The following is a 14,297-nucleotide window of genomic DNA, read 5'->3' on the forward strand; positions in this document are numbered from 1 at the left end:
CTTTAGGAATTCCTAGTATGGCTTCAGAATTTTACCTACACTGTTTTATTTAATAAATTCTCTTTGAGCATCATTATCAACCAGCACTAATTTTGTAAAGTGTCTTTGTGGTTTAATGTTACATTTAGGCACAAAAAAATTAGGATAGTACCTTATACAACAGCCTGCCAGAATTTAGAAATTCCGTCTTCTCTAGAGCTCCTTTCCTGGCACATAGTAAACTTAAGCAGAGTACACAAACCAATTTCTAAGCATGTGTTCAGGAAACCCATCACCACAAAAGAATATTACTAGAGATTTACTTGTCAAGAATGCCTACAAGGGGCCAGCCTGGTAGCATAGTGGTTAAGTTCACATGTTCTGGATCCCGGGTGCGGACCTGCACACTGCTTATCAAGCCGTGCTTTGGCAGGCGTCCCACATATAAAATAGAGGAAGATGGGCATGGATGTTAACTCAGGGCCAATCTTCTTCAGCAAAAAGGGGGGGATTGGCGGAGGATGTTAGCTCAGGGCTAATCTTCCTTTAAAAAAAAAAAGAAAGCCTAGTGCTACCTTCAGAATTTCTTTCTAAACACGTGATTTGATTTCTTAACATCATGCTGTCTATAAACGTACATACCCAGGCTGTGTCTTTGTTTCCATAAGTAGGTGACTTTCTAACACAGCAGGTGGGTGTTAACTCCAGATTTGTGGATAATGGAAAAATGGAATTGATTCCTTGTCTCACCATTTAGCATTATTACATTGAAGTTAGAACTGTTCTTTCTTTAAGAGTTAAATGTAGACATATGCTAGCCTGAGAACCTAACCATTCCACAAATATTGTGGTAGGCTTTGTGTGGTGACTTAATAATGGGTAGAAGTTATTGTGCAATTCCTGTATGTCAGGTCCTGTGCATTTTGTATATATTATCTGATTATTTCAGTAAGTTTGTGATGCAGGTAACTGCTACTGTCTCTATATTATGAATGAGGAAAAGCATAGAGAAGTAACTTTCCCAAGATTACAGAGCTAACAACACAATCCCTGCCTTCGTAGAACACAGTATTTAATAATATTTCAAGTTCCAAGTAGTTTACAAAGTAATATAGAGCGAAGAATAAGAACTTTGGTGAAAATACAAAGTAACCGTGAGATTAATCAGTTGTTAGATCTTAAATAAATCCCATGCATAGGAACAGTATTTTACCCAAAAATTGTATTATCCATCTTTTTTACCCATCTTACTCATTGGACTTGGCTATGCTTTTTGCTGGTCTTTCTAAAAATAATAATAAAATATTCAAATAATGATCAGGAGAAACATTTACTACCCCTTCTGCGTTTCAGAAGGAACTGCAGGAGCCAGCCCAGTGGCACAGCAGTTAAGTGCGCACGTTCCGCTTTGGCAGCCTGGGGTTCACCAGTTCAGATCCCAGGTATGGACGTGGCACCGCTTGTCAAGCCAGGCTGTGGCAGGCGTCCCACACAGAAAGTAGAGGAAGATGGCATGGATGTTAGCTCAGGGCCAGTCTTCCTCAGCAAAAAGAGGAGGAGTGGCGGCAGATGTTAGCTCAGGGCTAATCTTCCTCAAAAAAAAAAGGAACTGCAAATGATAGTTCTAAACAATGACAACTGTCATAATTTTCTTTCCAAGGTTTGAAGAAAACACTACTCATCTAAGTACATAGATTCTAATACCTTTATTTGAAAACCAGTTTTATAACATAATCGTACTCCACACTCTATTCCAAGAGTTTAAGTGTTGGGCACATGTTACAATAAAGTTTAACTGAGATAACTAATTTAAATCTGGTAGTTTACTTACACTGTATATTTCTAGAATTCCTATTGCAAATCAAATCACACGTAGCTTTCTTTAAATTATTAAATAAGAAAATCTTAAAAAGACATTCTTTATGCTTGGTTGTCCATCTTGAGAGCAAAATCTTTATGTGGCTTCTTTCAAGATCAGAGTGAAGTAATTCCTAGAAATTTAAGCTGCATTTTTATGGATATACAGTGTTTCTCTCCTATCAGTTTTCTTGGTGGGGAGGGTAGGTAATGCTATTTTTTGGTTAAAAATTTTAATTATACCAAAAGAAGAAACTAACAGATTTCTCCCCCCAAAACTCTGGGAAATAGGTTTCTTTGAATAAAGAAAACCTAATGTCGGGATCTTCTAAGGTAAATGAGAGTTTTAGTAGTGTTAGAAACTCTTTATAGTATGATGAATCTTTAGAAATTTCTTGAAAGATTCTGTTATATTAGAAATGGATGTAGTGTCATGGCTAGCATGAAATAATGAAGCAAACTATTTTTCAATGTAACAGCCATCAAAATAACAGTGAAAGCATTTTCCCTGTACTTGTATAACATGTAGCCTTAAGAATCTGGTATTACTGCTTTCCTTCTATGTAAAGAAAACAGGAAAGACACTAAAAAAATTAAACCTTTCTTTAGCAAAGGACCGAAATTGCTTGACTTTTTTTTAAACTATCAGCTTTTACATTTTCCACTGGATAAAACTTTTGTCTGGTCATTGTATATTTCTAACACAATTTCAGCCTCTGTATCATTATACAGTACCCAAAAGCACAGAGTGGGATTTACTATTTTAAAAGTGTGAGATTTTTGTCTTTGTGTTTACACCTTGTTCAAAAGAAAGATTAAAATGTTTATTTGCTGCTCGTTTTGCTTTTCCCATTACTGGAGCTACTGCTGGCACTAGTTGGCCTAGCAGAGCTGCCCATCGGTGAAGTGGAGGTTGGGAAGTTCAGCTCTAATACTTTAATTGAAGCCTGAGAAGCAGAAGTACTTGTACTCCTAGATGACCTAGAAGAAAAAAACAGCATTATTACAATTTAATTAAAAATTTATATTTTAGGAGAGACCCCTCATTAAAAGTAAAACATACCAAAATCCCACAAGTAACTAAAGAGATCAAAAAGTACATCTATTCATAGTGCTAATAAATTTTAAAAACATGATCATTAATAATATCAAGAAATTAGTTTATAAAAAGGAAAAGAAAGGTAATAAACATGAGAGTTTCAAACCAGTAAAATAGTTCAATATTTTTCTATATGAGAAAAATGTTTTCAACTATAATCAATTTAGAGATGGAATCCTTAAGCATAAAAGGTAACAAAAAGAAGAGGGGCATGGGAATTTGGGTGCTGGCAAGAGTGATCAAAACGATAGGTTATGTAACTTAAGCCAAAGAGAAGAAAGCGAGAGGCCTGCTGACAGGGGTCATTTGAAAAGTGTAACTAGCCATACAATTCTAAAATGCTAAGTTTTAAAAATATATTTTAGGAAAGTACAGGGATGTACCTGGATGCTCAACAAGTTTACATAGAAACTTTCTTTTTTTACTTAAACACTATCTTTTCCGACATCCCTTTTTCTTTCTGAAATCTGTACATAGACTAATGAAAAATAAGTGGCTGCTGAATGATCTATCTGATGATAAGATTCTGGATAAAACTAAACTGCAGAATAAATAATTTCCTTTTAGCAAAATGAAGCAGCATAAATAAAATCCTCACTAAAAATTTTACCATGTGGTTTTAATCATAAAAATCATACTTCATATGTCTACAAATGTAACTTGCCCTTTTATGGTTTAAAAAATTCTCCCCCTACTCAGAGTTGGCCATGCTAGATGTAACCTCCAAGATCTCCCTGTGGTTATCCTACTGAAATAGCTGGTAGTCACGAAGCACTCTGTGCCCTTATAGAAATGGTGACACCAGATAGAAGTGGGAGGGGCCTTGCTCTGCTGGCGGTTTTCTGCACATGTGACTGACTTGCGAAGGTGGGTAAGAATGAGGAGAGCACTGGCAGATCAACAGCTGTGGCGATAAGGAAGTGGCTGGCTTCCCTTAAGATAGAAGCTGTGAGAGTTTAGGTGGTTTTATAACCTTCCACTTACCTTGCTGATAACAGTGAAGTCTGTGAAGGAGACCTGGAACTCTGACGACTGCCTTTAGTACTCGCTGCAGGCAGCTCTAAACCATTCTGGAAGAATATTCAAGAGCGATCGTTAGTATCACTACATTTTAGAAGAATAATATTTTTAATTAGATTTCACTTTATGATGAATGCCGTAAGTTTCTTACTTTCATGAAATGCTTAAGAAATATTTGTATTTAACTAGAAGGTACTCTCATTACCTGTTGAAAGTATGTTTGAAGGATAATACGGATCTCAGCATTTTGTTCTGTGACATCAACTAACATTTCATCAATGATCTTGTGAAACTGTTTCACTTCACGAAGATTGATGTCTTGTTCTTCCAGTGTTTCATCCTTTGTGTCTTTGAAACGACGTATTTCCTTGGTGAGTTTTGCACACTGTTGGTCAATGGTAGTCAATTATTATTTAAACCTATTATCCAGAACTTAATTTTTTTAATGGACAAAGGAGGATTTGGGTTTACCATTTGGAACTCCAAAAAATGTAAATATGACATCAGTTTTTAAAAGACACCAATACCTGTTTAGTTACTCTCTCTAATTTTGGCTTCTGCTCCTCAGTTTCTCTCCTTAGTTGAAATGAATAAGCCTGCTTCTCTGATAATTTTTCTTTGATGTTATTTGTTAAATGTTCTATAACTTCTAAAGTATTTTCCATGCTCTGCAGAAAATGATGTATTAACATACTTAACGGTTAGAATCAAAAATAACATAACTTGCCATATGTCAAGTATTCATTTAATTTTAATTCATTTATTTTTGTATATAATATTTTATTGGTAGATAATAAGTATAATGGTTTTATGGATCAAAATTAAAATCCATAATTTTATGGATTATGATTTAATCCATAAAGCCAAAAGTATAGCAGTTTTATGGATTAAGTTTTATAAATAATTCCACGAGGAAGTATTTTTACGTGGTATTTGGGGGGAAATAAGCAATTCAAAGACTATTGAAAGCATTTCACAATTCATATCATCTGTTGTTCTACTTTATTAGCCAAAAAAAACCACCTCCCTTTTTATATGGAGCCTGCTTACCATATACATTGTTTCCTGTTTCAGCAATGTGCTTTAGTAACTACTTTCTACTGGATTATTTTTATCCTTCAAACTTTTTTAAGGTGATCTTTAAAGGATTAAATGAAATAAAAGTTCGTTAAGTAAAAGTTAGTGGATAGATCATAATTAGCTAGCTAAGATTCATCAACTTCTTAACAGGTAATTGTTAGGGGTCCATCCTGTGCTTGCACTGGGACTTTTTTTTTTTTTTTTAAAGATTTTATTTTTTTCCTTTTTCTCCCCAAAGCCCCCCGGTACATAGTTGTATATTCTCCGTTGTGGGTCCTTCTAGTTGTGGCATGTGGGACGCTGCCTCAGCGTGGTTTGATGAGCAGTGCCATGTCCGCGCCCAGGATTCGAACCAACGAAACACTGGGCCGCCTGCAGCGGAGCGCGCAAACCCAACCACTCGGCCACGGGGCCAGCCCCTGCACTGGGATTTTTAATTAATTTATTTAATACTCCGAACACTTATTTTTTTCTCATTTAAATGAAATTTATCTCTTAGTATCTACTTCTCTAAAACATTGTCTCCTTTGTACAATATAACAAAGTATAGTGATAATAATGATTAACTTTTACTAAGGGCTTATTACTAAAGCCTGTAGAATTTACCTGGATGTCTTCCTGTAGTTCTCTGATTTGTCTTTGTTTGTATCTGTATTTTTCATCAGCAGCTCTTTTTTGTTCTTCCAGGTGGATTTTTAGCTCATATTCATCACCTAGAATTTAGAGAACTTTTAGTCTAAATTTCTAACATGCTGTGTAGAAAGCAGTTGTAAAGTTTTACATATGTTAAACTTCTAACATTTTTTGTTTTGAAAGCTTAATAAATTCCTTATGTCTCCTTGTTGAAAAACAGATGGGCATGTGGTCATTTTTGTTTTTTCAACTTAGAGCAGGCAATGGGTTGCTGTTTTCTTCAGATTTGAAATTAATTCCCTAGAGAAGTGATATGCCGTATCACTAGAACACTAGAATAATGAAAATAACACTTAGCACTTACTAAAGGGGGAGGGGGTATGGTTAGTTTTCCTGACTCAAACATGGTACATTTTTGTTTTCCATGTCTCAGTGTTCTTTTTAAAATAACTGTACAGCGTAATTAAAAAAAATTTAATAACTCCTACATACTAGATGGAGTCACTTTTTTAAAGGATTGTTTGTAATTGTTGTTGCAACTGTTGAGCACTTGCAAGGTGTTTTCTAGAGCATAGATTTCTTTTTCAGCTTTGTTGATCTTAGCATCCAAACTGTCACCTTCCCTTTGAAGTTCTTCCTTTTCTTGAGCAGCCTATGAAATACAGAATAGAACTGATTGAGTAAAAGTATTACCTTGGGGGAGAATGTCTCTTTTCAGGGCAGGAAATATTTAACTCACAACAATACTAATTTGCCTGGAGCCTATGTGCAGCACCAAGCATTTATTTATTGCACTTGATTTAGAGCAGAAGACCACATCCTCAAGGCCTTCAAAATACAGCACATAGGATACAAAACCGTGATGGAAATGTAGTAACTAACCAAGCTTACATTAAAACTCTCCAACAAAAATTACCAAAAAGTTAAGCAGGTATAAACTTTACTGGGAAGAGAAACAGGGCTAACTAGAAGGAGGTTTCAAACTATATGTTAAATAAGAAGAATGTATGTTTCTGGCTTGAAAGGCTTAGAAACACCCTCATTTTAAATCTTAGAAGTAAAAGAGGTGAGCAAGCTACACCGAGGAAAGTGAATGCTTATCATTCCCAACCCAATTATGTGTGTCTTATTAGAAATAGGATTTCAACATCTTTGAGCAGTTAAGTGATGTTAAAATTAGAAAGAATACTCACTTCAGTAGTACATGCTGCAGTTGGAGCCATATAGAGAAGATTTGCATGGCACTTGGGCAAAATGACATGCAAATTTGTGAAGTGTTACATATTTTTAAAAGGAAAAATACTGCATGATTCCACTTACGTGAGGTATCGAGAGTAGTCAAATTTGCAGAGCTGGAAAGTAGAATGGAGGTTGCCAGGGGTTAGGGAGAGAGGGAAATGGGAGCTATTGTTTAATGGGCACAGATTCAGTTTTGAAAGATGAAAAAAGCTTTGGAGACAGATGTTAGTGTTGGTTGCACAACACTGTGAATGTACTTAATACCACTGAACTGTACATTTTAAAATAGTTAAAATGGCTAATTTTATATATATTTCACATTTTTAAAATAATTTTTAAAAATTGAAGATAATCATGATAAATGTGGCTAGAAAAGTGATGTCTATAAATTGCTGAAAACCAAAACTTCCACAGTGAGAGGACATACTAAGTGACTTTTTCCAGCTTAATTCTGTCACTGTACTAGTATCTCTAGAGTTGTACCCAAACAGTTCCAAAGAACTTCTCCAATTAAGGGTTGACAAGGATAGCATGCATCTAATAATTTTATTTGTTAATTTATTCACTTCCTAGGTATGTGTATTTAAGCTAGAATGTGGTCATTGGAAAGGTTTTATTGGTAATATTTCTTAACATTTTCACTGTTTTTTGTTTTATTATGCTTCAAAATATGTTATACATGTTTTTATAGCAAATAGTACATAATAAAAAATAAAGCTTTAGCAAAAAAAATAAAGTTCTTAGATAAATTACATCTAATTCCTTTAAACTGAGTCTAGAATTAGCAGCCATTTATTTTGAAACATAGTGTAGTGGAAGAAAGAGCTAAAATAAATCAAAACAGCTAGATTTTAGTTGTGGAGTTGAGTAACATTAAATAATTCACTTCCCTTCCCCGAGTTCAGTTTCTTTATTTGTCAAATGAAGGGGTTGAATTTGTTCATTTATACAAATTCCTGATCTAATTCCACATTTGCCTTAAATTTCTAAAACTCTAAAGTCCCACTTGTCTCTAAATCAGAGATTATATAATGTATACTTATTACCCAGGATTAGAAAAGCTAATATTTGGAAGAAACTTTTATTTATACCTTTCTGTCAACATTTTAAAGCATTTCCTAGTAATTTCATTGGAAACATTAAATTGTGGTCAGAATTGGACTATTTCCAAATAAAGAGGAACTTGGAAATGAGATTTGAAAAATGCCAGACCCTCACTGGTTACTGATCATATTTTTCAGTCTGGCTCTTAAGAGTGAGATACTAGAAGATACTAGGGTGAGTGAAAGGACAAACAAAACTATGTATACCCCATAGACACGAGGCTACTGCAGGACCAAAAACGAGGGCTATGGAGTGATTGTTTCTCCCAAAAAAGATATGTTAAAGTCCTAACCCCCAGCACGTCAGAATGTGACCTTACTTGGAAATAGGGTCTTTGCAGATGTAGTCGAGTTACAATGAAGGCATTAGGGCAGGGCTTAAACGAACATGGGAAATTTGGACACAGACACATTCCCAGAGGGGAGACTGAAGAGACACAGGGACAATGTCATGTGAAGATGATGGCAGAGATCATGGTGATGTTTCCATAAGCCAGGGAACACCAAAGATTGCCAGCAAACCACCAGAAGCTGGGAGAGAGGCATAGAACAGAGTCTCCCTCAGCCCTCAGAAGAAACCCGCCTGCCGACACCTTCGTCTTGGACTTCCACCCTCTAAACCAGGCGACAATACCTCTCTGTAGTTTAAGCTACCTAGTTTGTGGTAGTTTGTTACAGCAGCCCTAGCAAATTCATACAAGGGGTCAACAAACTTTGTACGTAAAGGACAAGACAGTAAATATTGTAGTCTTTATGGGCCATTCAGACTCTGTCAAAACTACTCATCCTTATTACCACTGATATTGTAGTATGAAGGCAGCCATACACAACATATAAATAAATGAGTTATGTATTATATGTTCCAGTACTTATTTACAAAGCAGCAATGGACAGCTTTTGGTCCAGGGTCCATAGTTTGCTTACCCCTGAAATACAACATGCAGAAGGCAGAACAGTGGTTAGCACAGTGACCAAATTCCTCTTACCCAGTGCTATAAACATACATACATGTGCCCATCAGGAAAGATCACCTTTGGGAGGAATGTAAAGGATATAAGGAAGGGAAAGAATCTTGAATTGACTAAATTTATGCACTAAGTCTACCACATTCAAAACAGAAGTGACGGTTAACTTCTAATTGGCAAGTTTAAGCTTTTCCCAGCAGTGAAGCTGCTGAAGTATTATTTTCAAAACGTTAAAAATTATTCTCATACAAATATAAAATGAACATGTGCCAAAAATTTCATTCAACTCAAGGAATCAGTAAGACGTTTAGACAAGTTCAGAGGAATTGGACAGATTTTATATATGTACACAGTCAGAAATGCTGAAATAAATTTGCATATGGATATGAAACTAGTTAATATCTTTTATGGCAATAAAATATAATGCTTGTGTTATCTTTCCTACAGAATGTAAGTCAGTTGTATTTCTACTGGCCAAAATTCCTTTACATTGTTATGGACAAGAATCATATGCATTACTATCAGTTTTCTACAATTTAACATCTATCCCTACAGTTTGTAAAATAGGTTAGTCAACAGAAAATCAGTCAAAAGTGTGCACTCCTATAGAATCAGATAATCCTTAGAAAATGCCAAGTCTGGTGTCACCATGCAGTGGCATTACTGCACACCCATGGACTGCTTTTGACCATTTTCAGGTCATGGGTAATTTTTCTCAACATAAGCCAGACTGAGTTTAGCTATAAAGTAAGTTTCATTTTTACACATTTGGCACATGTGGAGTATTATGAGTACAACGTTTAAATATGCTGTGCAATGAACAATGGGAATAAGTGGCAAGCTGTGGACCCTGGAAAAGATGGAAAGTGAAGTGTGGCATCAGGAAACTGAGAAAGGTAACTGATAGCCTTCATTCATATTCATTATACTGATATTTATCCAGCACCTTCTCCGTAAACAGAAGGAATACTCTTCCTCATAAAATTTGCCTGTTTTCCTAAGATAACAATAACAATAATGATGGCTAATATTTATTGAGGGCTTATTTTGCTCCAGGTACTATTTTAAGGGCTTTACATATATTTTCTCATTTACGCCTCACAACAAAAGTAAGAATATTATCCTCATTTTGCAAGTTAGAAAACTAAATTTAACTGTTTAAAACCAAATTGTTAAATAACTTATTCAAGGTCACCTACCTAGTCAGTGATAGAACCAAGATATGGACAAAGGCACTTTAACACCGCCAGTACTTTTGGGTAACTTATCACAGCCCTTGTTGGTAGAGAAACTTAACTGGAATTGTAACATCTACCTTCTTCCCAACACTTACAGTAGAACCTACTCTTCACCCCTTGGGAACCTTTAAAACTTGAGGAAAGTCCTGTTAAGATTGGGCAGAAGCCTGAGGTACTATAGACTAATGAGTTTCAAGAAGGATCTGAGAGCTGGGACTCATTTCTCATATAGGTTAGGTGGAGTTTCCTGAGCCAAGGTAGCAGGCAAGCACACTTAGTATTAAGTGTTAAGGGTAGCCTCAAAGAAGGGCTCCAGAAGGAAACTTGGAAGATTAAGTCAGAAGGGAGGGAGCACCCACAAGGGCCATCCCCTAAAGGTGTGAACTGGGAGATCTTCCCACTCCTATCTATCTATGATACAGGAAAAGTGAGTTGTTACAATTTCCATCCCTTCTTTATGGTATTTTGAGTAACTTCCCAGACCTCTCTGTAAAGGAAATCACACCTGTTCAGGGTATTTTCTACACGGGAAAGATGACTATAGCAGTACTCAGCAAGGGAACTGTATCCAATTCCTGATGACTTCTGAATTTCCCCTTATGGGTCACTACATAAAGATAACCATGAGATGGCAGACAACACTCAAATATTTGAACAGAGCAGATTCACCTGATCTGTTGTCTCCCATCTAATATGAAGACAAAGGAACAGCCCTCTTCCTCTCTGGATATCTGCCATACCAGGACTGCAGTGGTAAATTGGAGTGTAAGATTTCAGAGGTGGTATGGCTCCGGGTGATGATAAGGTCTAGGGTGTGCCCATATGAGTAGGTGGCTATATCGAAGTCAAGCTATCGAAGTCAAGCTTTGAGCCTGAGGTGCTGAACAGGTTGTCACATACATGCTAAAGACACTCAGATAGTAGATCTTACTTAGAGTATGAGATTATGAATCTTGAATAAAGGAGGGGAAATGACATGACACAAATGATAGCAAAAAAAAGAAAAAAAAGTCAAACAGTGGTCCAGACCTCTCTTTGACTTCATGGACTGGAGGTGTATAAAACTAATGGCACTTCAGTACCTCCATCTAGCAACTAATGTTTCCTGGCTCTAATTAAGTGCAATAGCTACTAGAGTGATGAAATTTGAAACTTCGTGGCAAAAAAAAAAAAAATGCAATTTTAGTTAACAAGAGTTAACAAAGGATACTTCATTCTATCACAACTGTAAATCAATTAAGATTACCTTTATTACATAATAGGCCTGTGTTTTCTCCTCTTCTCCTTCAGGAGGCAGCATAACAACAGTAAGAATTTCATATCTATTCTTCAGCTTATCAATTTTACTTAGCCGCTCATGAAACTCAGCACTAATATGGAAAGAAAAAGAAAAACTCAACACTGAAAACCAAACAACATACTTTTTTTTAAAAGGATTATAGTGTTTTTATAGAAGACATTTGTATTGGGTTACTACTGAACTCAAACAGGTTAAATATGTTCTCACTTTTCAATTTTATAATTCAGTGTGAAGGGTCTCAGATTTCACCCTATTTGAAAGGTAACAAGTTAGCCTGCCACAGTTTCATGGATACTGACAGAAGACACAAGATTCCCGGCTCAGAGAAAAAGGACTTTATCACTCATGGCAAACCAAGTAGCATGAGCTTCCTGTTTGCATTGGTTCCCCTTGCTCCCGAAGTTTCATGCAAGTGAGGAGTGGTTCAAATGGATGCTGCAAACACAGGCTTACGTCACAGCTCAGGAACCTCAAGCTTAGGTAATCCAAATATTTTATAAAGCGAAGAAAACAAACATACCTAACTTTTGCTCCAGAGAGAGATACTACTTCTAGCTTCCAAGGCTGTTCACTATCTAAACATCTTTTAAAAGATAGTCCAATGCAAACCAAAACCACACTAAGATCACCTCGCACTCATTAGGATGGCTACTATCAAAAAACAAACAAACAAAAGTCTTGGTGATGATGTGGAAAAATTGGAACCCTTATGCACTGGTGGTGGGACTGTAAAATAGTGCAACTGCCGTGGAAAACAGTATAGTGGTTCCTTAAAAAATTGAAAATAGAACTACCATATGATCGAGCAATCCCACCTCTGGGTATATAGCCGAAAGAACTGAAAGCAGGTTCTCGAAGAGATATCTGCACACCAAAGTTGATAGCAGCATTATTCACAAAAGCCAAGGGGTGGAAGAAACCTAAATGTCCATGGACAGATGAATGGCTAAACAAAATGTGGTATATACACACTATGGAATATTATTCAGTCTTAAAAGTAAATTCACATGCCTCAGGGATGAAGCTTGAGGACATTGTGCTAAGTGAAATAAGCCAGTCACAAAAAACCAAATACTATATGATTCTACTTATATGGGGTCTCTAAAGTAGTCAAATTCATACAAACAGAAAGAATGATAGTTACCAAGGACCACAGGGAGAGGGAAGTGGGGAGTTAGAGTTTCATGGGTATAGAATTTCACTTTTGCAACATGAAAAATTTCTGGAGATTTGTTGCACAACAATGTGAATATACTTAAATCTACTGAACTGTACACTTAAAAAATGGTGAAGATGGTAAATTTTACGTTATGTGTTTTTTACCAACATTTTTTTAAAAGATAGTCTAGAACAGGACTGTTAGTGCCTCACCTTGCAAAGCATGCAGAAATACGAGAAACCCATGGAGAACTGTCCCCCAAGATTTAGATTCTTAAATCTGCTGGTTACTTTTTTCCTTTAATTTCCATCAAGTTATATTTTATGAACTATTTTTAACTTATTTTATAGTACTAATAATGCTAATCTATGCATGGGAAAATGGAGAGTGACTCATTTGTCTGCTACAACCTCATGAGAGTGAGCCATCCAACCAAGGTGAAAAGAAATTTTCAACCTACCAATTTTCCTACTCCTAAAGAAAGTTGATGGCAAAATATATCAAGCATCAGAAGTTACAACTTTGCTTATATTTTAATGTTACTATTGTTTCATCAGAAAATATTTACTGATCCTTTATGTGGTTGTAAAAGACAAGGCTTGTGGGCCTTTCAGCTGAAGATGGTGGACTGAACACAAGTATATCTCTCCCTCTTCCTAAAATGGAAAGATGAAAGGAGAAAAAGCCACCACAGCTCTGGGAACAAGACAGAATTTCTTCATCAATTCATGAAAAAATGGAAAGCAAATGGGATACAATTGGCGGGGGGCAGGGAGAATGGAGATACACACAAAAGATTAATGCAGAAATAAGAGCCATTTTTCACCAAAGAAGTCTGGAGAAAATCCAAACTCAGGAATAAGAAATAAAAAGAGCAAGAGTGATCTCTGAGGGTATTGTCAAGGTAATTAATAAAGGGATTGCCTACAGAACATCTGGGCCACTTTCCTCAACCCCTCAACGTACACAGAGATGTCGAGCAATTATTTATGCTCCAACGATAACCCTCAAAATTACCAGTGTCTAGCATTGTATGTTGGAGCTGGAGAGAAAAGCAAAAAATAAAAAAGATGTAATTCCAGGCCTCCACAGCAGTGGAGGTTAATAAGAAAGAGAGGCAGTTCCACCGAGGAATGAAATAAAATCTTTATCACCCAAAATAAACTCCTTTAGAGACAAACTTCCTAGGCTCCTGAAGGGACAGACTAGCCCAGAGCCTACAGTCTTCCCATTTAGAGGAGAGACCTGTTGGAGAAAGAGATCTATCTAATTGAAGAAGAAACCCATACCAGCAAGCTGTACCAATCACCACGATTATTAATCAAGCGTTTGTTAATAAATACAACAGAAAGTCAAGGACTATCAGACATTTGTAGAAAGCTAACAGCATGAATGAAGACAACAAAATGAGCAAAGACAGAACAGACCCTAAGAGAAACAAAGATAATGAATGGGGTAGAAGAGAACTTTCAAAGTATTCTAATTACTATGCTCTAAAAGTATTCCCAAAATACCCATAAAATAAGAATAGGCTACTATGAAAAGAAAGGACAAATGAAGGAACAAGAGTTCTTGCAAATAATTTCCCCTTTTCAATTTAAAAGTCGTGAAGATGAAAGATTGAA

General features: G+C 36.1%; 1 protein-coding gene and 1 non-coding gene across 3 annotated transcripts in view; one reads left to right on the forward strand and one right to left on the reverse strand.

Moving 5' to 3' along the window:
* Positions 1-1,670: 1,670 nt before the first annotated feature.
* Positions 1,671-14,297, reverse strand: part of CCDC39 (coiled-coil domain 39 molecular ruler complex subunit) — a 42,838-nt gene continuing 30,211 nt past the window's right edge. Inside the window, exons 14-20 of one of the 2 annotated variants that reach the window (XM_023623350.2) lie at positions 11,460-11,583; positions 6,161-6,320; positions 5,642-5,748; positions 4,483-4,623; positions 4,161-4,340; positions 3,920-4,005; positions 1,671-2,817 (exon numbers count right to left, since the gene is read on the reverse strand). In XM_023623350.2, coding sequence (XP_023479118.1) covers positions 2,661-2,817; positions 3,920-4,005; positions 4,161-4,340; positions 4,483-4,623; positions 5,642-5,748; positions 6,161-6,320; positions 11,460-11,583 — 955 coding nt within the window. In that variant the 3' untranslated portion in view covers positions 1,671-2,660. The remainder of the gene's footprint in view (positions 2,818-3,919; positions 4,006-4,160; positions 4,341-4,482; positions 4,624-5,641; positions 5,749-6,160; positions 6,321-11,459; positions 11,584-14,297) is intronic. The other variant, XM_023623351.2, reaches the window with a different exon arrangement.
* LOC111769131 (U6 spliceosomal RNA) lies at positions 6,856-6,957 on the forward strand. The gene has a single exon (XR_002801928.1). It is a non-coding gene; the product is annotated as a U6 spliceosomal RNA (small nuclear RNA).

The sequence above is a fragment of the Equus caballus genome, chromosome 19, assembly GCF_041296265.1.
Source record: "Equus caballus isolate H_3958 breed thoroughbred chromosome 19, TB-T2T, whole genome shotgun sequence".
NCBI classification, from domain to species: Eukaryota; Metazoa; Chordata; class Mammalia; order Perissodactyla; family Equidae; genus Equus; species Equus caballus.